The 26,673-nt window shown below is 33.9% G+C and overlaps 1 protein-coding gene across 3 annotated transcripts in view; it reads right to left on the minus strand.

Moving 5' to 3' along the window:
* The window catches only part of Sos2 (SOS Ras/Rho guanine nucleotide exchange factor 2), a 93,778-nt gene that overhangs the window by 7,466 nt on the left and 59,639 nt on the right, over positions 1–26,673 (minus strand). For all 3 annotated transcript variants that reach the window (XM_087208073.1, XM_087208072.1, XM_004835579.3), the window contains 10 exons: positions 20,871–20,998; positions 19,604–20,259; positions 18,931–19,012; positions 17,152–17,274; positions 13,745–13,848; positions 11,484–11,706; positions 9,518–9,637; positions 9,207–9,369; positions 4,489–4,606; positions 733–905 (listed from right to left, as the gene is read on the minus strand). In XM_087208073.1, coding sequence (XP_087064199.1) covers positions 733–905; positions 4,489–4,606; positions 9,207–9,369; positions 9,518–9,637; positions 11,484–11,706; positions 13,745–13,848; positions 17,152–17,274; positions 18,931–19,012; positions 19,604–20,259; positions 20,871–20,998 — 1,890 coding nt within the window. The remainder of the gene's footprint in view (positions 1–732; positions 906–4,488; positions 4,607–9,206; positions 9,370–9,517; positions 9,638–11,483; positions 11,707–13,744; positions 13,849–17,151; positions 17,275–18,930; positions 19,013–19,603; positions 20,260–20,870; positions 20,999–26,673) is intronic.

Raw genomic sequence — 26,673 nt, forward strand, 5'->3', positions numbered from 1 at the left:
GTAAACTTATTCTGATTGACAGTTATACCATGTTCTCAATTTCAAACAAATATGATAATGGTATGAATCACTTGAAATAACATAATTTGTATTTTAATTTATACGGTATCCCACATTTTATAACATTACAGAGTCAGTATTATGGACTGTTGCTCAAAATAGATCGTCTCTTGAAATAATGTTTATAAAGTCATCTGCTAGGCAAATATATCATTTTTCCAACTCTTTCTATTTAAATACATTGACCTTATGAAGAGATGAATTATTTATGTTACACTGTTCATGTAAAATACCTAAAATGGCTATCGATGGTATTAGTAGTACTGTATTAGTAGTAATTTTCTTTTTACGGCATGGACATAAGCTCTTCCATTCTAGTTTGACATTCACTTTTTGGAAATGTTGCTTGAACCAGGTGCACAAAGAAACAATACTTTTGAGGTGGTATAGTGACTGCAGATATCTAATATTTAACACTGCTACTTACTGATTATTAACTCTTATTACAGTAAGTCCCTGACTTATGAACATTTAAGTTGCCAACTTACAAAAGTGTATTATATAAGACTCACTCTGTTGGCTTACAAACAAATATGACTTATGAACAATTCTCCTAGAATGGAACTTGTTCATAAGTCAAGGACTTATCGTATTTTCAAAATGAAATAAAACCATGTGTGATTATGATATTTAATATGTTCTCTTTTAAAGATAAGCAAAAAATATATTTACCCTCATTTCTGGTTCTATCCGTAAACAATAAGGCTGATTCTGATACTGCTGAATTTCTCCAGTAATTTCAGCTACTTTCCTCCTTTTACTGAAATTGATTAGATCTTTCCCTTTCTTTCTTAAAAAATCATTATTCCCTTCTTCGGTCTTCAGAATATTTGTTAAATATATTCCTAATAAAAAAAAGAGAAGTTATTTTAAAATTGGTTTTTAATCAATCATTTGGGAAAACAATTGATCTACTCACGTTGAAAGACATACTCTAGTACTCAGCAATTCTTCTAAAATGATAAGATAGACTTTATGATTCTCAATTCAGAATTTTTGTTAACACTAAAAGAATTTAAAATAAGAAGAAACTAGGGCCGGGGATTTAGCTCAGTCGTTCCACCAACCGCCTTGCAAGCACAAGGACCCAAGTTCGATCCCCAGTACCAAAAAAAAAAAAAATTAGTCTCAAAAATGGCAAATTGAGTTTTTCTAACCCTTAGACTTTGTGAACGAAATCTAAATTTAAAAGTTTTAATTTATTCTAACCAAACATTGTAATATTTAATTACAAATATTTAATGCCAATGATCTTTAACTTATTATAATAAATTAACTTTAAGCAATTTTAGTGATTATACAACTAATTGCTTTCTCAGAACCCATAATTTAAGTAGAAAAATAATTATTTCTCACCTTGGGCAATAAAAAAGCTTTTAATTCTTTTTTTGTGCATTACTACTGATTCATTTGAATGGTGGTTCTGAACTGACAGCAGTTTTATATCATTGGAGATATCTGGGAATGTCTGGGGACATTTCCGGTTATCAGAACGAGAGGGTAGTACTGGTAGCTAGTGAATACAGGAGGCCAGAAGGCTACTAAACATCCTATAATGCATGGTTCAGCCCCACACAACAAAGAATTATTTGGCCTAAATACCAATAGTGACAAAGGTGAAAAACTTAATTTTTTCTCAGCCCATCTATGATTGTATAGTTTTTCCATAAATATATATATAAATATAAAAGGAAAAAAAGCCTGAGTGGCTGTCTACCCACTGCCAGGTAAAATCATCTCAAGAATTACTCAATTTCTCCTGACTCTCAATAACTTTCTTTCTCCTTAATCCTAGACAGAAAAGGGGGAAGTACATATTTAATTTGGTATTTCCAAGCTCATGTACATTTTCTACATTCAGAACTTTGTTCCAGTTGCTTTATTTGTATTCTCTTCTTACTTTTTCTCTAAGTGAAATAGAAAAGAATCTGCTTCCTCCTCAGATTCTTGCCTATGTAAGTCCTTGATAGTCAAAAATGTCCTGCTCAGATTCAGAACTTCCTTGTATTAAAAACTTTAAATAAATAATTCAACTTCAATAGTACAGTCAGGTGCCACATAATGATGTTTAGATAAACAATGGGTCACATATATATTGGTGCTACCATAGATTAAAATGGAAGGCCTAGGAGTGTAGCTCAGTAGTAGACCTTGTGCACAAGGCCCTATAGTCAATTCCCAGCATCAAAACAAAACACCCCACATAATATTAAAATGGAGCTGAAAAACTGTTGCAGCTCTTGCAACACTGTACACAAAACATTACTCCAGTGTGTGTGCTCCTGGTGGTGTAAACCAACTTACTGCTGCTGCCCATCATAGAAAATTATAGCATACCTACCTAGTGGTGCAGGCCCATAATCTCAGCTACTCAGAATTACAAATTCAAGGCCAGCATGGGCAATTGAATTTAGTGAGACTCTGTCGGGAAAAAAAAAAGGGCTGAGGATATAGCCTAGCCCTCCCTGGGCTCAATCCCTATATCCCTAGTACTGAAAAAAAGAGTATAACACACACAACAGATCACATATATGACAGTGTTCCCAAAAAATTATCATTGAACTAAAAATGATAGTTCTTAGTGATGTCATAGCTGTTGTAAGGTCAGAGTAACACATTCAGGTGTTTGCGATGATATTGGAGTCATCAAACCTGCACTGCCAGTCGGATAAAAGTACAGCACTAACAATAATGAACAGTGCACAACAACTGAAACAATAATAAACGACTGTGTTACTGGTTCATGTACTGACTTCATTGTTTTGGTTTGTGTTTAGATGCCCCCCAAAGACTCATATAGTTATAGGTGGGGCTTTTCGGAGGTGGCTGGATCTAGAATATGTGATGCTGGGATTGAGTTATGGTGCGACAAGAGGATAAGGCTGCCCCACTCTTGGGGTGAGTGCTACCTGCCCTAAGGACAGGTAGCCAGGATAGAATATAAATGATAGAAAGAGGGCAGGCTTTGTCGCTTCCTGCTTGCTTTGTTGCCTTCTGCCTGCCACGAACTGTTTCTTCTCTCCTCTGCTATGTAACCCTGCCTTGGAGCCAGCCAACTATGAACTGCAATCTCTACAAACTAAACTAAAACTCCTTTAATTTGTGGGGGTCTGGTATTTTGTCTCAGCAATGAGAAAGTAACTAAGACATTCATTATATTTATTATTTTAGAGCATACTTTTTCTTCATACAAAGAAAAAGTTTACTGTAAAAATGTACACTGTGTTAAGCCAGTAGCAGCAGGCTCAAACACCGTATGTTTAGTCTGTTGAACGCATCAGGAGGCCACACCGAAAGCCAGGTGCAATGTCATAGTCCAGCTACTTCGAAGGCTGAGCCAAAAAGATCATTCAAGCCCTCGAGTTTGACACTAGCCTGGGCAACACACTGACTCCCATCTCAACACAACACAACACAGAAGCTACACCGAGTGAGTGATCTATACCACTTAGATTTGTATGAGTGTACCTTTTTAGGGGGGGCGGGTAACAGGGATTTAACCCAGGGTCTTCAAGCTGAGCTACATCCCAGCCCTTCTTAAATTATGAGACAGGGTCTCACTAAGTTGGTAAGTTGCTAAGGCTTGAACTAGTGTTCCTCCTGCCTCAGTCTCCAGAGTGCTGAGATTACAGGGGAAAGCTACCACGCCCAGCTATAGTATACTCTTACCATGCACAACAAAATCACATAATATTGCATTTCTCAGAATGTATATCTATCATTATTAAGCAATGCATGACTGTATTTAAGAATAGTTCACTTGGGCTGGGGATCTAGCTCAGTGGTTTCGCTGCCTGCTGCACAAGTGCAAGGACCCAAGTTCAATCCCTGGTATCAAAAAAAAAAGAATAGTTCACTTTACAAAACTCTAATATAATTATATAACAATATTTTGAATGAGTTTAAAAATAACTTAGAGCTGGGGATTTAGCTCAGTGGTTTTGCTGCCTGCTGCACAAGCGCAAGGACCCGAGTTCGATCCCTGGTATCAAAAACAAAACAAAGCAAAACAAACAAAAAAAACTTAGAAGCCTTTAGTAAATTAAAGAGAAAATAAACTGTAGATGTGACACAGAACAGTAATTGTAACTTTACGAGTGCTTACTATATGCAAGATTTTGTATTAGGTAGTACAGATATTTTAGGACAACTCTGAAGCAATTATTACAATCTTCATTTTATAGATAAGGATATAGAACATTTTATTAATAATACAAGTAGTAATAAAAATAGGTAAACTTGGGCCGGGGATTTAGCTCAGTGGTTCCACTGCCTGCCTTGCAAACACAAGATCCGGAGTTTGATCCCTGGTACCAAAAAAAAAAGGTAAACTGGTACAAAATAAGGACAACCTGCCTCTAAAGACCGGCCTCTTTGTGCTATAATACATTCACCCTCAAAACATAATACCCATATTTAGTAACTTACCAAAAAAAGGCACACAAGGTGGATTGATTGACTTCAGTTTTACTAGGTATTTTTTAAAGTGATCTTGACTTAATTCCACAGCTTCATCCAAAATTTTCCGTTTTCTTTCCTGCAATGCCTTTAAAACATATAAACTGAGTATAATTCTTTATAATCCAATCATACTTAGGGATGTAGAACTTTAGAATGTATAAAATTTTTTTAAAAACTTAAGAGATAAGTGGCATTCCTTTGAGTACTTGCCTAAACCAATTTCTCCTTTTTAAAAAATCTATAAATATAAGGCCAGGGATTTAGCTCAGTAGTTCCACTGCCTGCCTTGCAAGCACAAGGTCCTGAGTTCGCTCCCCGGTACCAAAAATAAAAAAAAAAACCTGTAAATATAAAACCTAATACCAATTAGAATTTTTTTTCTCAGGATCTTATTAGTTATTATTTTAGTTAGCCAAGTTATAGCTGGATATAGTTAGTTATTTCAAGTTATAGCTGTAGAAAGGAAAATTGTAATTGTTCAGCATTCAAACATTTTTCTACTGAAAGGTCTTTTGGGGCAAAGGGAAGGGTTTTGGTAAGAAGATGACTGGGTGGATAAGAAAATGAACAAAAATTTAGCAAATGAAGCAACGTGCATTTCTTTTTTATTTTATTATTACATTTGCCTACTGGAAATTAACTAGTTTATAACCTCATAACACACACACACACACACACACACACACACACACACACACACACAGCAAACATTATGCCTGACAAACATTCAATGCATTTCCTTTAAGTGAAGGAGAAAGCAAAGGTGTCTGCATCATAGCCTTTAATCAATACAATGCAGACATCCTAGCTAACACGGACAAGAAAAAGAAATAAAGGATTAATAAATAAAACAGGGACTATAAAGAAAAAATATCACTATTTAAAGACTATATTTAATAATGAATTAACTCTAAAAGTCTAAATACAGAATGTTAACGAAAAAGTCAGTGCCATTGCTATATTAAAAAAAAAAATCAGCCGGGGATTTAGCTCAGTGGTTCCGCCGCCAGCCTCGCAAGCACAAGGTCCCAAGTTCAATCCCTGGTACCAAAAAAAAAAGAATTCTTGTTCATTAAAAAGTTACCATAAAATAGATGAAAAAGAAAACTTTAATTTGGGAAAAGTTTATCTACCATGTAGTAAACGACAAAGTGTTAGAATTCAGAATGTAAGAGAACTCATGTGAATTCATATGGAAAACTGAACAACAAAAATAGTTCAGAGATTTCAATAAGAAGAAATACAGAGGGCTGGGGATTTAGCTCAGTGGCGCCACGCCTGTCTCACAAGTTCAAGGCCCTGACTTCAATCCCTGGTACCAAAAAAAAAAAAATTAAAAAAAGAAGAAATAGAACAAATAAACACTTGAAAACAGGTTCAAACTCATTAAAAATCAGGAAAATACAAACCCAAATCACAAGATTGGAAAAATTAAAAGGCTTGACAATATCAAGTATTGGTGAGAACATGAAATAACTGTCTCTCACACACTTCTTTTTCATTGTTTATTTTTGCAATACTGGGCACTGAACACAGGGTCTTCCCACTGAGCTAAATCCTGGCCCCTTTTTCACTGGGTCTCGCTAATTGCTCAACTGCCCAGGCTGGGCATGAACTTTCGATCCTCCTTCCTCAGCCTCTAAGCACCTCAGGAGTGAGCCACCACACTTGGCTTGGGTCTCACACATTTGTGATGGGGAGGGCAGAGAGGAAAGGGGAAAGAGAGGAGCAAAATGAAACAGTAAAACTACAGAAAAGAACTGAAAGCATAGTATTCATAATAGTGACTGGTTATGAAGGGGTAAGGAAAGAGATGGAATTAAAGGGGCTCTTAAACTGGAAGCCAGGTATACAGATTTTTTTTATACCTTACATATAATTTTACAAATACTACTGCACAATTTTTTTAAAAACTAGCCCAGCATGGTGGCACATGCCTGTAATCCCAGCATTCAGGAGCCTGAGGCAGAATTACTGAGAGTTCAAGGCCAATGTGGGCTACACAGTGAGTTCAAGGCCAGCTGGGCTACATAGTAAGATTCTGTCTTTAAAAAAAAAAAAAGAAAAGACCTTAAGCCTTGCCTCTAAAATAAATATACTACCTCAAAGTTTTTCAAATATAGAATTGAAGTTATTAATCTAAACAGATTGTATTAATCTCTTTAGTATATAAAGTTCATTCATGTAAGTCAATAACATGCAAATACCCAAACAGAAAAATACATGTATAGTGGTTTTTCCTTCATTTCCCTTTAATCACAACCTACTGAAAAAACCAATGTGAAGAGAAATATGAGGGGTGGGGTGTAGCTCAGTGGTAGAGAGTGCTTGCCTAGCATCCATGAGGCCCTGGGTTTAATCCCCAGTCCAAAAAAAGGTATGAAGGGAGCATGTATTTTTCTACTCTATTCTGAATATTGAGAGATTTAGGGTTGGTTCTGATTTCTAATACTAAAAATGGAATCATATTAGAGTCATTTTGAAGCTTTCTTCCTATAAATATCACAAATATTTTTCAAAGACAATCCACAAAGATCCCATCACTTTTTTCTATGGTCAAACAATATTCCATACTCTTTAAGTATAAGATAATGTATTTAATCACCTTCCCACTCACGGATTTTCAGGTTGTTTCTAGTTTCCTGCTACTATAATTAATACTATAAAAACTGTATCACTGTAATATAACTTTACAGTCTGTTGTTTTTATTCATTTAGGATTTTAGGTCCAAGTGCAGTGTGTGTGTATGGTTCCAGGAAAATTAAACCCAGAGCCACTCTACCACTGAGCTACATATCCCTATCCCTTTTTTAATTTTTCCTGCCCAGGCAGGAGTTGAACTTGTGACCCCCTCCTGCCTCAGCCTCTTTAAAGTATTTTTTTTTAACACACATTGGCAGATTAATTTCCAGAAAGACTGTAAAAATTCATATTCCCAAACTCAGTACTAATAGAGCTGAGTTTTTATCTTGTCAGTCTTCACTTAGAAAAAAATCTTTCTAGGTATAAAAGCAAAGAAGAATCCATAGCTAAAGAGATTTTGATTTATAACCTACATATCAAAACATTTTTTTAAATTAAAAACCAGACAGAAGCTGGGTATGGTGCTGCATGCCTATAATCCAGGCACTCAGGAGGCCGAGACAGGATGACTGTTGCAAATCTGAGGCTAGTCTGGACTTTACAGCGAGATACTATCTCAAAACAAACAAGTAAACAAATAAACACCCCCCAAAAAGCAGACGAAATAAAAACATAGAAATGGAAGAAAATAGCCTAAGTTTTAATATATTTAATATATAAGCAGTCCTTATAAATTAAAAAAACACAAACATCCAAAAAGAAAAGTGAGAACATGGATAAATCATAAATAAAATATGAGGCTAACCAAAAAATATATTTTAAAGTATTCAACCTCATTAATTCTTTTTCTTTTCTTTTTTCTGGTACCAAGAATCAAACTCAGGACCTTGTGCTTGCCAGGCAGGCATGGCACTGCTGAGCTACATCCCTGGCCCTTGTTTTTAAAAACAAAATTTAAGGGGCTGGGGATTTAGCTCAGTGGTTTTGTCACCTGCTGTGCAAGCCCAAGGACCCGAGTTTGATCCCCGGCACCAAAAAAAAAAAGGAAGCATATTTAAAAACAAAATTTAAAATAAGAATTTTTATTTTTGGTCCATGAAATCTATACAATTCTTAATATAGCAATATCCAGGAATATTTGTCATTTCTCACTACCATGACATGTGAAAAGTATCTAGAGTTTTAAGATGTGCACATACTCTGACCCAGGATTTACATCTATAGAAACTTATCCTAGGGAAATAATTAAATTCTTACAAAGATTTATGTGTATGGATAATACACAATAAATTATGTACCACAACAAAAAATCAGAAATAACTTCACCATTCCACAACAGAATGATGGAATCAGTTATGTTTTATCCATACAACAGAAAACCACACAGTCATTATAAATTTTGTTTTTAAGGACAAGCTAATTAAACAGGAAAAAGTTTGTAAGAAAGATATGTAAGCCTTACAAATCTACATACAATATGGTCTTAGTTTTGTTATTAAAAGACATAAAATGTCTTTCTATACTTTCTTTATCTTGAGTTTTCTATAATAAATACTAAACAAATTATTTTATAATTTAAAAAATAAATTTAAGTTTTAAAGAATGGGTTCTCTCCATGTCATTCTTTTTCAACTGTATATTATAGGTGATTAAGAAGGTATCTGCGGGCCGGGGATTTAGCTCAGTGGTTCTACTGCCTGCCTCACAAGTGCAAGGTCCTGAGTTTGATCCTTGGTACCAAAAAAAAGAGAAGGTATTTGTATCATATTTTAAATCTTTTGTCATTTAAGTGAGACTATCAGTGCGCTTCTGAAAAAATCCACTTGAAACTTTACCACATCTAAGTTAGGGTTAGAGTTAGGGTTTAATATAGGTTTAATATACTTATTAATTATGAGGTACAAAAGTCCCATATTCTTTGATGAATCCTAAGCTTATTCCTAATATATATTCATATATCTTCTAGTATTTTCCTATCTTCATATCACTGTATTTAAGAAGAAAGGGTGAATTTACAAAGGATTTACTAAAAAAGATACGTAGTAGAAGTAGTCTCTTTTACATTATTTAAAAGGATGAAATGTTTAAGCCTAAAACTTACCTCAAAGGTATGGTCTAGTCTGTACACTGACACTGAATTTACGGCACTGACTATCTCCAATACACCATTGAAATTATTCAAATCTTGAAAAACTTGCAGAATTTCTATAATTCTACTTAGTACTGCCACCCGTTCTTCAAAATTTTCAGCTTCCACAATGCATCTAGTAACAACAAAAACAACACATTAGTGGCTTGGAAAAGTGTCTTCACCTCATTTAGAAAACAAACTTCTTTAGAGTCACAATTTTATGTTAAATATAATAACAGGGACTATTAAAAAGCAGTAAGATGGAGTAAATAACAACTTACTTTTCAAACCAGAGAGTGAGATTTGTGGTATGGCGAATCATTTTCAATAAATTTGGAGAATTTATTTCTTTATCTTCTTTGGTCCACACACTCCCTACAAGTTCAGAAGGTTGGACTTTCCTGTGGAATAAAATATCAATACAACTTGACCTCCAAAGGATTAGTATCAAAATTATTTAAAGATCTCCTTGAACTTAGCAAGAAAGAGACAACCTAAAAGAAAAACTGACAAGCGTATAAACAAGTTCACAGAGTAAGAGACCCAATTAGCCATAAACATGAAAAAATATCCCTCATTCAGGAAAAAGAACATAGAACTGCAATGAAATTCCATTTTAATCCATCAAACTAACCAAAATCTGAGTAAAAATATGACAGAAGAGGAACTTTCCAATACTGATTTGCAAGTAAAACCTAGATAAAACCACTTTGTAAAAATAATTCATCAATTTCTCAGGTAGTACGTATTACCTGACCTAGCCATCCTACTCTTAAGTGTATTCTCTACATAAACTCTTACACAAAGTCATAAGAGCACACTTACTAGAAGTTTTGTTTGCAAAAGTGAAAACTCCCAAACAATCTAGAGGTTCATTATCAAGAGAATGGATAAACTGAAACATTCATACATGGAATACTAGACAGTGGTTAAAATAAGCAAACCAGAACTGTATTCATCAACTTGAACAAGTATTAAAAACAATTTAAGGGCTGGGGATTTAGCTCAGCGGTTCTGCCACCTGCCTCTCAAGCGCAAGGACCCAAGTTCGATTCCCGGTACAAAAAAAAAAAAAAAAATTTAAGAAAAAGCATGCTGCAAAATGATACAAAATTATATGCAGTTTAAAAATGTGCAAGCCAATATTATACATTATTTAGGAAAGTGTGTATATATGTAAATCTATTACAAATAGAGGAACAACAAACATCAAATTCTGGATAGGAGTCATTTCTTTCCAGAAAAGGAGAGCAATGAGAATGGGAAAAATTATGAGAATTTTAAATTTTATCTATGTTTCTGTGGTTCATTAGCACTTATTATATAGCTTTTAAATCAAAATAATACTTAGCTTTTAAATTAGCACTCATTATATTATTTTCTACATTTGTCTGGATGCTTGAAACAGCTAATAAAAAAATCGGACAGAAAAGCAGATTAAATCATCATATACAATGAATCAGAATGACATTATTTAAAAAAATGAGCAATGGCATTGTCATCAATATCCTATGGTCTTGGCTATTCATAAAAATTTTTTAAATCAATAGCTTTGAGTAAAAGAGGTACACGCTAACAGTTTTTAGAATATGTTTCTTAAGTACCACTATTATTTCATTAGCAATTTACATTTATTTTTTCAATGTTTTATGTAGTATTTTGCCCTTTTTCCATATTCACGAACACATCACTAATAGCAGTATTTCTCTGTCCAAAAGCAGGTCCATGTGGAATAAGCGCTTTTTTTCTGATGTCCACTCATATAACAGGCATTCTATGAGGAAAAACTCGATTTAATACTATTTGCTTTGTTACCTCAAATAACAGTCCTTTCACTGTTATCAATCATAAATCCCATAGTATGGCCACCAACTGAAGTGCTCTTAGTTGCCAAGTAAGAAAGTACTAGGAACAGGAGAGGGGGAATCACTTCAAAGTGGTTGATGTGCTCTTGCATTTGTCTTTTTCCTGCTATTCCTTTTTGTGAAGGATTATTAGCCTCTAATCTAGGCCTAGCAATACGTTAGAAGACTTTTACTTGCGGGACAGACTGTGGTAAATACTGTGCTGTGAGCTTTCCTCCAAGCCCAGGAGAATAGATGAGGTATTTTTAAGCACTTGTGAATAATTAGCAAAATATTTTGAAAACAAGTAAGAGGTATGTTCAAGGTTCTTTTTTTTATTAGCTGAATTACTTTATTTCAAGGTTCTTTAAAATAGAGTAAGAAATTATCATTAGTTATCTACCTGTAGAGATCAGATTCCAAAAGTGTTAGCTGACGTGCAACTTCTATTGGATGAAGGGTCATGAGATCAAATGTTTCAAACTGTCCAGGCCTACTGATATGCCATTCAATTGGAGGAGGTGGACTTTCAAAGGTAATATTATGGCTTATTCCATTTGCCTGCGCTTGCTTCTTCCTCTTGATGATCTTAGCAATTGACTCTACCCATTTCTTCATGGCTTTCCCTGGGAAAAGAACACAAAAAAAACCTGTTTTTGCTTGACAGACATAACTGTGATCTTCATGTAATCTTTAACTTTTACCTAGTTTCAACAATTATCAACTCATGGCCAATTTTTGCTTCATCTAACCACATTCACGCCCTTCCCTGAGTTATGCTTGAAACAAATCCAAGACATCATACCACTTCATTCATATGTAAGTACATGTCTCTGAAAGATCCTCTAACATAATCACAATATCATTATCACATAAAAACTGAAACCTTAAGATCACCAATTATTGTTAGCCTTCAAATTTCTCTATTTATATCTTAAATGTTTTCTTACAGTTGGGTTTCTTTTAAAAAGGCCACAAATAAGAGCCACATATTCCATTAGTCTCTATGTCTCAAGTCTAGAGCCTTTAATCCATGGGCTCCTCTTTTATTGCTTATTTTTGCTTGCAATTTACTTGTTGAAGAAACGGAATCATCCATCTTGTAGTGTTTTCCAACTCTGTATTTTGCCAATTCTACCTCTGTGGTGTTTTGTTTTGGTTTGAGACAGGGTCTCAATATGTAGCTCATGCTGACCCTATACTCACTGTGTAGCCCAGACTGGATTCAAACTCATGGTGATCTTCCTGCTTCAGCTCCTGAGTGCTGGGATTATAGGCATGCACCACCATACCTGGCTTTTCTGTGCCGTCATTTTTTGGGTTTCTCTACATCCTATATTTTCTGAAAACCACAGAGACTTGACTAATTCAGGATCAATGTTTTCTCATGAGTACTTGCTGAGAATATTTCCAACAGGAGGCATACAATGTCTGATATCTCCCTCTTTACGATGTTAACCATCTACTCATAATTCCCTAGATCTTTTATTTTATCAGAATTAAGGAATGATACCATATCATCCCTTCTTTATTACTCGAATACATCTATAAAAAAATGAACTTTCCCTCATGAAGTATAACTTGCATAGAAGTTAAACATAACCATTTACTTGATTTATTTTAGTACATGTATGTGTTTTAGAAACTTTAGATTATATATAATCTAGTATTCTCATCAGGATTATAATGTAATTTAGTATTATGAACAATTTTTAAATATACATGATAAAAATATCTTAAACATCTCAAAGTTGAAACGAAAGAGTCACATTCTCTAAATTAAATTCCTCTTAAAGAATAAATAGGAGATGAAATATACCAGTCCTTTTTTTTTTTTTTGGTACTAGGGATCGAACTCAGGTCCTTGCGCTTGCGCAGCACGCAAGGAAACCACTGAGCTAAATCTCCGGCCCAGTCTTGTTATTTTTATTTATTTATTTTTTTGGTACCGGGGATCAAACTCAGGACCTTGTGCTTGCAAGGCAGGCGGCAGAACCAGTGAGCTAAATCCCCGGCCCATTGTTATATTATTCTTACTGTCTCATACTCTTCGATAAAATATCAATGTTCTGAATTTAATAAAATACATCTAATCACACATATATTTGATGAAATGTTCATGGCCTAGAGTTTTGGTTCATAGGCCATGATTCAGAAACTTGAAATAGGAAATGTCTACTTTCCAGGGGGAGTTAGTATAAAAAAGCTGTTAATCATCCAAAATTAAAGAAGATTAAGGAGAATAAGAAAACAAAAAACTACACATTTTTATTTATTGAAGGAATGGCAACCTTAAGGTAAGATAAAAGTAAACAGCTTAAATTTATTAAAGAAGACTTTTGACTTCTTTAAAAGAAATGCTCTCCTCAAAAACTTGAAAAAGGGGCTGAGGGTATTGCACAGTGCTAGAGCACTTGCCTAGTACTTGCGGGGCCCTGGGTTTGATGCCCAGCACTGCTAACAAATACACAAAAACTTAAAAGCCAAGGTCTTGAAGCTTCAGGTGACTCTAAACATATGTGAGCTTTTTAGAGACTATAAAAATCATTCCAAATGTTATTTCAACTTTCTAAAAACAAGAAAGTTTAGATTAATTATAAATGACACAATCTTGAAAATAAACTTGTGCAACATGAGATTCAATTTAATCTTTAAATAATGTACCTCTTACACTTGAAATGAAGGATTCTAGTCTTTCAAGCAATTCCAAGTCTCTTTCAAAGTCATAAAAATGGTGTTCGACCCAGTGCCGAAACACATTTAAGACCCTGATAAAATGGAAAGAAACACATTTTAATGAAACCTAAACATTAAAGTACATTTATTTTACTTCTCTAATGCCATGGTGGTAGTTTTATGTACAAGAACCAATATAATACTTCCAGAATCATTAATCTGTATTTAATATCATAAATAACTTTCTTCAATAATATAAAGAAAACTGTTTTCCAGATTACAAATTATTTTTAAATTAAACTTTAAAATATTTAGAAGTATAAAAACTGTGGTCTCTGTGCTTAATTACTCACTCATGTTATGGAAAAGTACCTTTATTTATATGTAGAAAATTCACATGCTATATAGTAAAAAAGCTATTTTTAAAGTTCTGAAGCTAAAAAAAGCATTTTTAAAATATAAATTTTGATATATTTTTCACAGAAAACAGAAAGCTAAGATTTAATGTATTAGATTCTAAAATTCAAATATGTAACCTACAAATATACCCATAATGTCTTATTTCATTTCCAAAGACAGTATTTTATTTTCATGTGGTACTGGGGCTCGAACCCAGGGCTACACCCCCATCCCTTTTTATTATTTTTTGAGATGGAATCTCACGAAGTCGCTGAATTGCCCAGGCTGGTCTTGGACTCCTGATGTTCCCGCCTCAGCCTTCTGCACCCTGGGGTTACAGGTGTAGAGCACCAAACCAGACAAAATATTTTTGATAGAGACCTATTTAGTTTTGTAGAATTATGAAAATATGCCTTAGAAGTTTCCAAGTACACATTTAATCATCTACACAAACATGACATTCCATTCACTACCACACAGATATACTGATTATATAATTTCGTTATATTAACTTTTTTTCATTATTTCAACAAATGACCATTTCCAAGTTAACTTCTATTCCCTCCTGACAGACAACAGTAGTTCTTTCAGGTTAAAAAAAATACATTTAACTCCTAATTTTTGTCACGCTATTTGTATTAAAACAACCTTACATCATTGTCTGGTTAGCTCAGTGGCCTAGAGAGTGTATCAAGACATTATAATTCTGCTTCTATTTTTTCTTCTTGTTTCTATAATATCAGCGTAATTTAAAAATTATCATACATAATGAGTTCAATCCCCGGTACCAAGAAAAAAAATTATCATACATAAGAAAAAAAAAAATCTCATCATTAGACTTCACCAAAATTTAAAACTTCAGCAAGGCAAGACAGTCTGGGAAAAAATATCTGCAAAACATTTTTCTGACAAAGGATTACCTCAAATCCTACTCAATACATTCCTACAATCAGAGAGAAAACAACTCAACAAATACACAAGATTCAAATGGTTTTTCACAAATAAATACGGATGGCCAATAAGAGGCAGTGAGAAGTTCTCAATATTAGAGAAATACGAATTCCAAACACAATGAGATACCATTCTACAGCCAGCAGCATGGTTAAGGTATAAAAACTGACAATGGTAAACATAGTGAAGATAAGTAACAACTGGAACTCTCATACACTGTTGGTCCGAGTGTTTAGAGAAAATTCTGACCTAGCCATTCCACTCTTGAGTTATTTACACAAAATAAGTGAAAAAGAGATAAAGAGAAACTGTTAGACTTGTAAGACAGAAATCACAGCAGCTTTATTCATAATAAAGCCTAGAAAATGTCCAGGAATCCTTCAATGGGAAAAACAAACACACACTGTAGTATATCCATGCAATGAAACATTACCTCAGTAATAAAAGAGAAAACTGGTTTAAGTAACATGGATGAATCTCAAAAGCACGTTGAATGAAAGAAGTCAGAAAGAATAACAATCTATGGGCTCGGGATGTAGCTCAGCGGTGCAGCACCTGCCTGGTAAGCATGGCCCTGAGTTTGATTCCCGGTACAAAAAAAAAAAAAGAGAATAACAATCTATTTATATGCAATTCTTCAACAGCTAAAACTAGTCTATGCAGAAAAATCATAATATTGTGGTTGGGCCAGGCATGGTAGTGCATGCCTATAAGTCCCAGCTACTTGGGAGGCTGAGGCCCAGGCCAACTGTGCATAGTAGTAGATCCTGTCTCAGAATAAAATAAAAAGGACTGAGGTATTGCTCAGTGGTACAGTGCTTACCTACCATTAGTAAGGCCCTAAATTCAATATCAAAAACAAAACAACCCAGAAAACAGCATTTGGGGATGAGGGGAGGGGGAGTGATTAGAAGCAAAAGAGAACTTCCTGGGGACGTTAACATTCTATTAATATTCTTTATCTTGGAGTTCGGATTAGAGAGATTCGACACACACATTTGCTAAAATTCAACCAAAGTACACTTAAGATGTATGCATTTTACTATATGCACATTTTAGAACAAATGATAAATGCTGAACTGTTAATATACAAGTTGGAAGTATTTCAGAAGTGTACTTTCAAATATAACAAAAAAAGGTGATTAATAGACTGACAGAAGAACAACAAATGAATATATAGATGGTAAAAAGAAGTATAGAAAAATGTTAACAATACATGCAGGCAGTGGGCTTAAAGGTATTCACTGTAAAATTCTCTCCATTTTGCTTTATGTTTAAAATATCATAACTCCACCCCATCCATGTATCAATCTCATCTACCACCACCTGCAATATAATGTCTTCATTCCTCCAAGCTCAGTTTCCTCATGCATTTCTTCTGTATGCCATTCTCAATTGTCTTTTTGCCTTTTATCGATATTGTTTCCCATGACCCTTACTTCCTTATAATTGACTTTCTGCCTATTCTAAATATATGTTAGGGATAATCTTGGATTTTCCCTCTTTCCAGATGTCTTTCCTAATTACTACAGTCTAATCTTGGCCATTTCTAAAATTGTATAGGCATGCACTTTTGTAAACTACTTAAACACCCAAAAAATACTGTGACTGTCCCATGTGTCCCTTTTTCTCAATAAAATCATGGTATCATGATGTTATAACATCACGACAGGCTATGTTATTTTTGTTTCAATGCAAGTACAGTATACAAGTACAGAACACAGAAAATGCTTAAAAATAAAGGATTTATATGACTGAGCCTAAGATCTTATTTCCTGCATTAGACAGAACCTCACAAATATATGCCTCACATCAACAGACTTAATTTGAGCGTAGATCAATCTGAATGCACTATAGCTCACAGAGAAAAATTAATTTCCTCTTTAATATTGACAGGTAAATAATCTCATACAAAGAATAACATGTTAAAAGTTTGGCTGAAAGATATATAGCTGGAAGCACCATTATTCCTCTAAAATTGTATTTATTTGCAGTAATTACTGAAAATCAAATAGCACATTAAAAATGTAATAGTCAGGTCAAACCTAAGTTGTACTGGCTGAACATATTCCTTGCGAAATCTTTTTAAGTCAGCACTGATTGGTTGCTCGCCTTTCTCTATTGCCAATTTGTCTGCTTCAGTAGGTTCTGGCTCTGGGATTTCAAATCTAAGAAGAAAACAAAAGGAGAGAAATTTGTTCACATATAAATAAAAAAGATTTCAAATACAACAGGAAAAATATTCTGACTAAACAATCCTCTTTCCTATCACTTTGTGGAAAGTGCAATTACTTTTAAGCCTCCCTTAAGGTATTGCATATTACAAAAAATTGCCCTTTGGCTACATGGTACTAAGGCTTTACATCTTCAGTTTTATCAAAAAAAGTTGCAAAACTACCACTCATTAACACAGAATGGCTCATGTTAAAGATCCAAGAAAAAAACCCACAAGGAGTATAATTCTCTTAAAGAACATGAAAGAAGCTGGGCATGATGGCGCACACCTGTAATCCCAGCACTTGGGAGGCCGAGGCAGGAGGACCCCCGTGAGTTCAAGGCCAGCCTGAACTGTATAATGAGACCTTGTCTCAACAACCCCCCAAAAAATACTTGAAAGAAGGGTAGGTGTTGGGTGCACACCTTAATCTGAGCATCCTGGAGGCTGAAGAAGGATTTCTTTCTTTCCTTCTTTTTTTAAAGAAGGATTTCAAGTTCAAGATTTTGTCTCAAAATTTAAAAATAAAAAAGGGCTGGGGATGTAGCTCAGTGTGAAAACCCTGCTTTCTCTCCTAGTACCACCAACCCCCCCTCCAAAAAAACCCTTATCTAATAATCTATCCTTAATATTTATATTATTAAAATGAAAGCAGGCTAATAAATTTCCTTAAATGATTATGAATTCAAAAAGGAGGCCTAAAAGGAGTCTAAGAGGGTAAGATAAACAATCAAAGTTCAACAAACAAAAATCTTGCCCAATCATAGGAAATACAGCTAAAATGTAAGTCTAACAAGTTATGTTTTTCTCATTTTAGACACAGAAATACAACTAAGTAGACCTTCATAATACATTACATTGAGTTAGTCTAGTGAATTTAGTTTTGTAACAACATGGAAGCATAGGTCAAGCTGTAAAGTTCTTAAATGTAAAACAAACATCATTTTTTGTCTGAAAATAAAATTTTAAAAGGGCTGGGAGGCAGCTCAGTGGTGGAGCATTTGCCTAGCATGTTTGAGGTCCTGGATTCAGTTACCCTGTATCAAATACACAAACATTATAATAAAGGAACTGAAATTTTTAGGCTTAATAGTGATATCATTTTTAAAAATTAGAATATTTATTTTTTAGAGATACATAGATGTATTTACAGATAAAATATGTTGTCTGAAATCTACTTCAAAATAATCCTAGGGGTGTGATGTTTAAATCTATAGGGAAACAGATGAGACATGAATTGATGATTATTAAAGTTGGGTGATAAGTAAATGGGTTTATTATATTCTTCTATCTACTCTTGTATATATTTTAAAGTTTTCCATAACAAGTTTGTTTTAAAAAAGAAAAATTTTAAAAGTTCTTTTAAGGAACAGAACAAATTTCACTAAAATGTAGTTTTTAATCTTCTAAATTGGATCTTTATGCTTACCACCTGAAATACTGCTAGAGCTAAAAGTAACTCTTACAAATAGGAATTCAGTGAGTAGTCTTTGATGAGATCAGTAACACTGCCAATGTAATGCCAAATAAATTATGTTCAACAACTATCTGAGTGGGCACTTTGCAACATACAAAGCAGTTAGCGTAAGTAAAATATACATTTTCTCACCGTTCGATCAGTAAGCTTAGCAATTCCTGTGGTTTACAAAATGAACGATATGTGGTAAGAAAAGTACGGACAAAATTGGGATCTGAAAAAGCAGAGCATAAAAACAGATTTCATGTTCAATTTACTCATTTTAATTCAAAATATCATATTTGTCCTTCCTTCTTTTTACTTAGGCTCCCTGCACTGTGGCTTTTCTTGCCAGTTGTGATATTTCTTGATAAGTAAGGATTATTTTACAAATTTAAAATTCATGACTATGCAAACTTCACTTATTTTTTAATTAAAACATTTATTAGTATGTGTTTGCAGTAATAATCACACTCTTGCGGGGACTTGGCACACGAGCATCACACCCTAACTCTCTTTCATTCCGTTCTCTGCCCCTCCCTCCATCTCTTGGTCCCTTCCCTTCTGTAAAATATCTCCCAACTTTCTATTATTTATCTTTTATTTTGCTCTTTATTTATATTTTGGGTTTCTCATTTAAAGAAAAACCATGGAACGCTTACTTAATAATTAATAAAGTTAACAATATTACATTTTAGAAACACTTAGTTCTTTTAATCAGTATTTTTTAAAGAGTCAATCCATTTTTTTCCAAGCCCCAAACATTTTTGAATATCCTTAAAAACCAAAAGCCCTACGTTAAGCATTTATAACAAGTTTCACACACCTGCATACATATGATATGTTAACCTTTCAATTAACTTCACCACAGTTCCTCCTTTAATAATGGGGATTCCACTTCTACTTTGCAAGTTGTCTTCGAAAACAATGTTTTCCTCAGAGTCTTTTACCACAAAATGATACACTTCTGGACTTGGTAATCTCAGTGGTTGCTCATTTTCTTCCTTCAGTAATACAGAATCTAGCATTCGATCTAGAGTGCTACGATAATGAAGAGAAATAAGTGCTGCCATCCAATTATTTTTCTCTTCAGCAGACTTAGCAGCAAATATTATGCTGTTTTCATCTTTGGATACTAATTCAAAGGCATGTTTGCACTCACAAGTATCTTCTTTATCACAGATTTGTATTTTCCTCATGACAAACTTTTCTTTTAATCTATATTCTGCACTACTGTAACCTGGAAGCCGAGTCTGGCCATGATTAGGTTTACAGCTGATCATTAGGCCATCAAAGAGAAAAATGTGCCGCTCATGTTTAGCACCAATTCTTGTCAACGATCCTTCCATTATGAATTCATTACAACACTGTCCAATATCTTTGCCTTCCCATCCATCTATGTTTTTCTGAATTTCATTCATTTTTTTGATAGCCAGGTGCTTGCTTCTTAATTGACGATTATAAAAAGGGCAAACAGGATCCCTTAAAAAAAATACCAACATAAGTTTAGCTTATTCAATGATTAGGCAACCCTAACTGTGTCAATAAATTACATCAAATCAAGTGACAAAACAATTAAATTGGACCGAGGGATGCAGTTCGGGGGTAGAGCACATGATTACCATGGGCGAGGGCCTGGGTTCAACCCCCAGGATTCAAGTTTTAAAAAGAAGTAAAATAACCAAATACAATATTTACTTTTTTCTAACCTTGCCACTAAATAATATGTGCTCAAATTTCATTATTGTGAAAGAGAAGTACTACAGGCTCCATATTTTACTCTTAATGACACAAAAACTAAATATAAAGAATCCTAAATTTCTTCATAGATTATACAAAATATATATATATTTTTAGGTATATTAAGTATCTCTTAACAACACAGCTATGCTAATATTTTTGGTTTTTTGGTACCGGGGATCCAACTCCAGAAGCTATGCTAATCTTAAGACTAAAACAACAACATTAACAAAGGTGAAGGCAAAGTATAACTTTTAAGAATCAACTATCACTATACATCACATTTCCTGAGAACGCAGGCACCAGACACAATAAAGTCTACAGAGGCATTCAGATTTTCAACAGTGAATTACCCGGGCCGGCGCCGAGGAGAATGCTGCTTGTAAATCCGGTCCATGCTACCTTGGAGATTCATGAGAGCAGTGATAGCTTGATTCAAACATTCTCTGTCTTCTTGCTCTTCACTACATGCTTTCAATTGCTAAGAAAAAAACAAAAGATAAAACTGCATTGAGTCTTCCCTTGGTTTTCTTGTAATTAGAGAAAGCAGCAACAAATCTTATAAGCTTTAAACGTTTTAAATACACTTAATAAAAACCACTATAATTTTATATAATTATATACCTCCTCAACCCCCAAAACAACTTTCTTTCTACAAATACAATACAAATATAAAGTATGATTAGCACCAGCAATCAGTAAAAAAACAAGTTACTGTGAAAATCAGTTGGACATTTTCCAGTGAAACAAAGATTGTTTAAAATATCTAAAACATAAAACTTACAAGTTAACTTTTATTCACTAGCAACTATGCACAGGGAATATAAGATAAACTGCTATGAATTAATTCATATTCTCTAGCACTTAAAATATATAAGTTCCAGTAATTTCAAAAAGCTTACATATCTTTGTTAGACGACAATCAGGTATACAAACTTTAATACTCCATTCCATTGTAGATTACTCTGCTAAGAGTCTACAAAGGATTTCACTATTTTTTACAACATAAAAATCCAACCATTCTAGTAAATACTACCAAGAAACCACAAAAATTAATATTCTACCTTATTAATCCTTAGAAATAAGATTTTCAAATTGATTTATTTAATCCTCAAAAGTTTGGTTTTATTTCATTTGTTAAAAAATTTCTCTGGTATATCACACTGAGGAAGAAAATTTATTTACCTTATAATAAATAATTTAGATTGGATTATGTCCTTTGTTTCAACCATCCTCACAGAATTCAAAGTGGAGTATTACATAGGTATTATACAGAAACTACAAAAACATAAATGTATATATAATATGGAAAAACTATCACTTTCATAAATTTTTTTTTTTGTATCGGGGATCGAACTCTGGTCCTTGCACTTGCGCAGCAGGCGACGAAACCACTGAGCTAAATCCCTGGCCCCATAAAAATTTTAAAAACATTTAAGATTTTTAACTTACAAGAAGTTTGTGATAAATTAAAAATTTTTTTTTATTACAAGAACAATCTCAAAAGCATTCGGCAATGGTTTCCCTTCCTTAGCAAAGAACTGGCTGAGTATTTGAGAACCTCATTCATGATCTTTCATATATGTCCTAAAAAGTATTCCCCAAATGGAATACAGAGCCATCTTATTTTTAAAAGATATCTGTAGAAGTCTTAGCAACGAAAATACTGTAAATGAAATGACTATCACTAGAAGTAATAACTCAACCTCTAGATTAAGAAATAAAACATTGGCATGCGCCACCATGCCCAGCCTAGATGAGCCTTCTGTTTACACTGCACAAAATCTTCACAGAATGGTCTCTTCTCCATTTTTGTATTCTTAAAAAATCAAAATAATAAAAGCCCTTATTTCTGTGGTACTTTATAATGTGTAAAGTCTTCGCATACATCTTCTCTCATTAAGTGTCACAGGAAGCAAGTGTTTTCCTCCTTTAACAGATGACAGAAGTGATCTGTGTCCCAGTGATCTTGAGTCTAGTACTCCTCCTCCTCCTACACAGACCACCCTAAATGTAAGAAATTTTGTTCCAATGCATTTCCATTATTTTGTTCAGAAAAAAAGTACTTTAAAAAATCTAGTACAAGAAACAAAACATTGAAAAGATAACGGGAAAAGAATCAAAATATCACTGGAAGTTTGCAAGAAGATGAATGCTTGGTTATTCTGACTTTTAAGGGTGAAAATTACTAACATCACTTATTTTGCTTCTTTAAAGTTTTTTTTTTTTTACAAAACGATTCTCAGCTTCATTCTAAAGTATTCTCTTAATAAAGATGGATGTTGATGGTATACTTACAGGTTTTTTTATTGTTATTGGTTTTGTTGGCCAAAATTTGCAAATTATCACTAATCACAATTCCTATTCTACAAAATGGGAACTACTTTCCAATTCAGGGGTATGAGGATACTAAATATCTGCTATGTACTTATTACAGCTGCCCAAACAAACTCTTACATATGTCATTTTTAACACGGTTCTGCCAGCTTGAACCACCAGCAGTATATACACGATTGTCCATCAGGTGGCTTGTATCCTTGCCACCGGATGGTTCATGCATGTACCACTGGTGGTTCAGAGCCGTTTGGCAGTGAGACATATAAATTATGCCCCATCATGAATGTGTTAAATAGCCATATAATAATGTATGTTGTTAAGCAATAAAAAATTTCAGGACATCCAGAGAATTAAATTTTCTGGTGACAGAAGTATATAAAATAATGGCTCTATTTTACATCATCTTAAGTCTAATAATTTGCTAAATGTTTCTTGAATTTTCAGGAATAAGAATACACATCAGCTTAATACTCAAGCTAATTCTCTATAGATATCTGGAAGAAAGTATTCTAAACTTCTTACACTAACATAGAAAAATCCCCAAGAAATTACTGTACTGAATATTTGCAGATGGGCCATGTTCTTCCAAGGCTCAGTATATTTTCTACATTTGGCCTCTGCCCTCCTTACCTATCTGATAAATTTACCCTCGAGGATACTCAGAAATGACGCCTTTCAGTGATTTCTTTTTCCCTTTAAGTTTTTTCTTGTGAAGTAATAGCAAATTTACAGAATAGTTGCAAAAGTAGTACAAGTTACTGCTGGATATTCTGGGGTGGTACTGGTGATTAAACACAGAGCCTTCACACTGAGCCACACCCCCAGCCCTTCTTATTGTTTCTTTTGAGACAGGGTCTCACTAAACCACTAAATTCCCCAGGCTGGGCTTGAACTTGCAATCCTCTTCCCTCAGCCCCCAAAGAGTACTGGGATTACAGGTATGCCCAGCCAAGTTATTAATTTTTAACATCTTACCACTGCCACATGCTTCATTACTCTGCATGTCAATGTGTGTACACCACATTTCTCCCAGATTATTTAAGAGTACTCTGTGATACTATCCATTCTGTTTCTTGCAGAGAAAAGGAAAACACTGAACAGTTTTGAGATTATGTTTGGAATATAAAGTCAAACTTGTCACAAATTACTCTTAAATAATATCATTCCCTTTTACTCCTTTAATACTATATTTTAGTAGTAATTTTCTTTTCTTATTTTATTATCACATATTTGGAATACATGAAGTTTACAGTCATTTTAGGGAATGTACATGTACATGTACATAAAATATCTTAATTTTTATTCCTCTTCCCAACCCCACCTCCCTCCCTCCCATAGTGGTAATTTTAGAATAAGAATATTCTTTTATAGAATAGTAATCAACTTCAGGTTCAATTTTATCAATTGTTGCAATAATTTCCTTTAGGGTAATTTTCCTCTAACATAGGATCTGCTAAGTGTTACACTAATTTGTAATGTTCCTATTGTCTCTTTTAACCGTACAGTTTCTCAGCACTTGTGTCTTTCATGATTCCCTCAAATAAATAAGTGCGCTCCTGCCCCCAAGGATAACTATACATCCAACATCCATATGAATTTGTATTGATTTCCCTAGGCAGAGGTAGTTACTCCTACCTCAGGGATACCACTGTACTACTTCTATTAGGCACTTAGATTTAATTATTTGTTTGTTTGTTTGTTATTTTGTACCAGGGATCGGGACCTTGCGCTTGCAAGGCAGGGGGCAGAACCACTGAGCTAAATCCCCTGACTTTGTTTGGGTTTTTTTTTTTTTGGTACTGGGTATTGGGGATCAAACTCAGGACCTTGTGCACAGACGGTGACACCACTGAGCTAAGTCCCTGGCCCAATTATTTGTTTTTTTAAAGATTAGTATGTTTAAAATGTTTTTATTTTTATTGGTATGTGTTTGCAGTACATGATTACATTCATTGTGGGGAACTGGTACATGTACATAATACATCTCAATGCTTTTCTCCTTTCCCCTCCACCCCTTTGTTTATTTTTTGCCAGCATCAACGTAAGTATTTGTTTGACATCCATCTTCTTCACTAAATTTTAAACTCCTTAAAGACTGGGGATATGTCTTATCCATTTTTAGTGTAGTACTTGCATGTGGTTAAGCACCCAAAAGTAAATTCAGAAGTAATCAGAATATAACTGGTTATACTTACAATTTTAGCAATGAATACTTTTAAGTTGTCATCGTTTCTCTACAATGACACCAGACACAACTAAGCAAAATATTGGTCTGTGCCTAAATCTGGTGACAAGTTAAAAAAAGACCCCTTCTATGTTTAAAACAAACTGGACAATTACAGTTTAATGAAACTGAGTATGCTTTGGAAAAAAGGTCAGAGAATAAACACCCTTGCAATAGATGATTAAAAGTAATAAAATGGAAGTGATACTTCTTTAATTTGTAGTGTCTTATGAACCTGAGTGAAGAATATATTTTTTGCTTATATGACAACTGCCATTCTACTTACTTGTTTAAAAGTATATCTCACCTAAGATTTTATACTTCATGTAAGTTTTTCTTAACTCTATGAGATGTCACTGAAATATCTGCCAAGCTACATCTACTATGGATATCTGTATGTCTGAAGCAATGGAAACTATAATAAATTATGAATTCATCTCTACTTCACTGAACTGGGAGTTCAGTCTAGATGTGAGACAGTATATCAGCAATTCTTTTTTTTCTGGTAATAAACTTTCTAGATTTTTTTTTTTTTGGCACCGGGGATCGAACTTGGGACCTTGCGCTTGTGAGGCAGGCACCGGAACCACTGAGCTAAATCCCCAGCCCAAACTTTCTAGATTTTGATAAAAGTAGAATGAGTAATTTCGTGAAAAATTCAAGTCAAAACTCACGATCCTTTTTTAAAAATGTCCTTTAAAAAACATACACACATTATTTTTCTTCAGTATGTCCTTGGATGATGTATCAGCACTGAAAGAGTAAATATGGAGTAAAATAACACTCACACAGTCTTTTTCAAGGATCAGGATGTTTCTTTCAATAGCACCTCAAGCTTTGAAGTTAAGAATATACTTAAAGATTTACATACATATATACACACACAAAAGGACAAAACAAATGTTTAATGTTAACAATAGTGAATCTAGGTAAAAGGAGCTCACTATATTATTTTTGTAACTTTTCTAGTTTTCAAAGTAAAAGGTAAAAAACGTATTACCTAAAGAAACTCAAGTTCATATTGAAACACTGGCCTAACTTCCAATGAATCTCATGGAAGTAAGTGTCTTCCTATTAAGCTTTAAGCAAAAGTTAGACTTCTTGAGAGAAAGGAGGATTTCTATTCTGTCTATTAACTAAATTTCCAGGATATGCCCATGGGTTTAGTAAAGCAAAAGAGTTATTTGACTTCGAATAAATCCATTTTGAAGTGAGAAAGTATGTCCTTAGTAATAAAGAACATAGATTTTTTTCTTTGAATATAAAAATCATATCATGAGGTTATTTATAAATTGGGAGGTAAAATGTTTCTTTTTCCTCTTGTATAAAGATTAAAGTATGTATTAAAAAATCTAAAATGTATCTTTAAAAAAAAGAAAAGTAAAAGGAGGTAGAGGGGAAGGAGGAAAAAAGAATTGATATGTGTTATGTACATGTAGCAATTCCCCACAATGAATGTAATGAATATATACTGCAAACATGTACTGATAAAAATTTTTTAAAAAGTAGTTTGTAAAAGGTTTATCTAAAGTTGATCTGAGAAAAAAATGTAAAGTGTGGTTAGTTAACCCAGGGGGTGTCTGAACTTGAAGAGA

The sequence above is a fragment of the Heterocephalus glaber genome, unplaced genomic scaffold (assembly GCF_053883595.1).
Source record: "Heterocephalus glaber isolate CG9 unplaced genomic scaffold, H.glaber_assembly_v1.0 deba00000901, whole genome shotgun sequence".
NCBI classification, from domain to species: Eukaryota; Metazoa; Chordata; class Mammalia; order Rodentia; family Bathyergidae; genus Heterocephalus; species Heterocephalus glaber.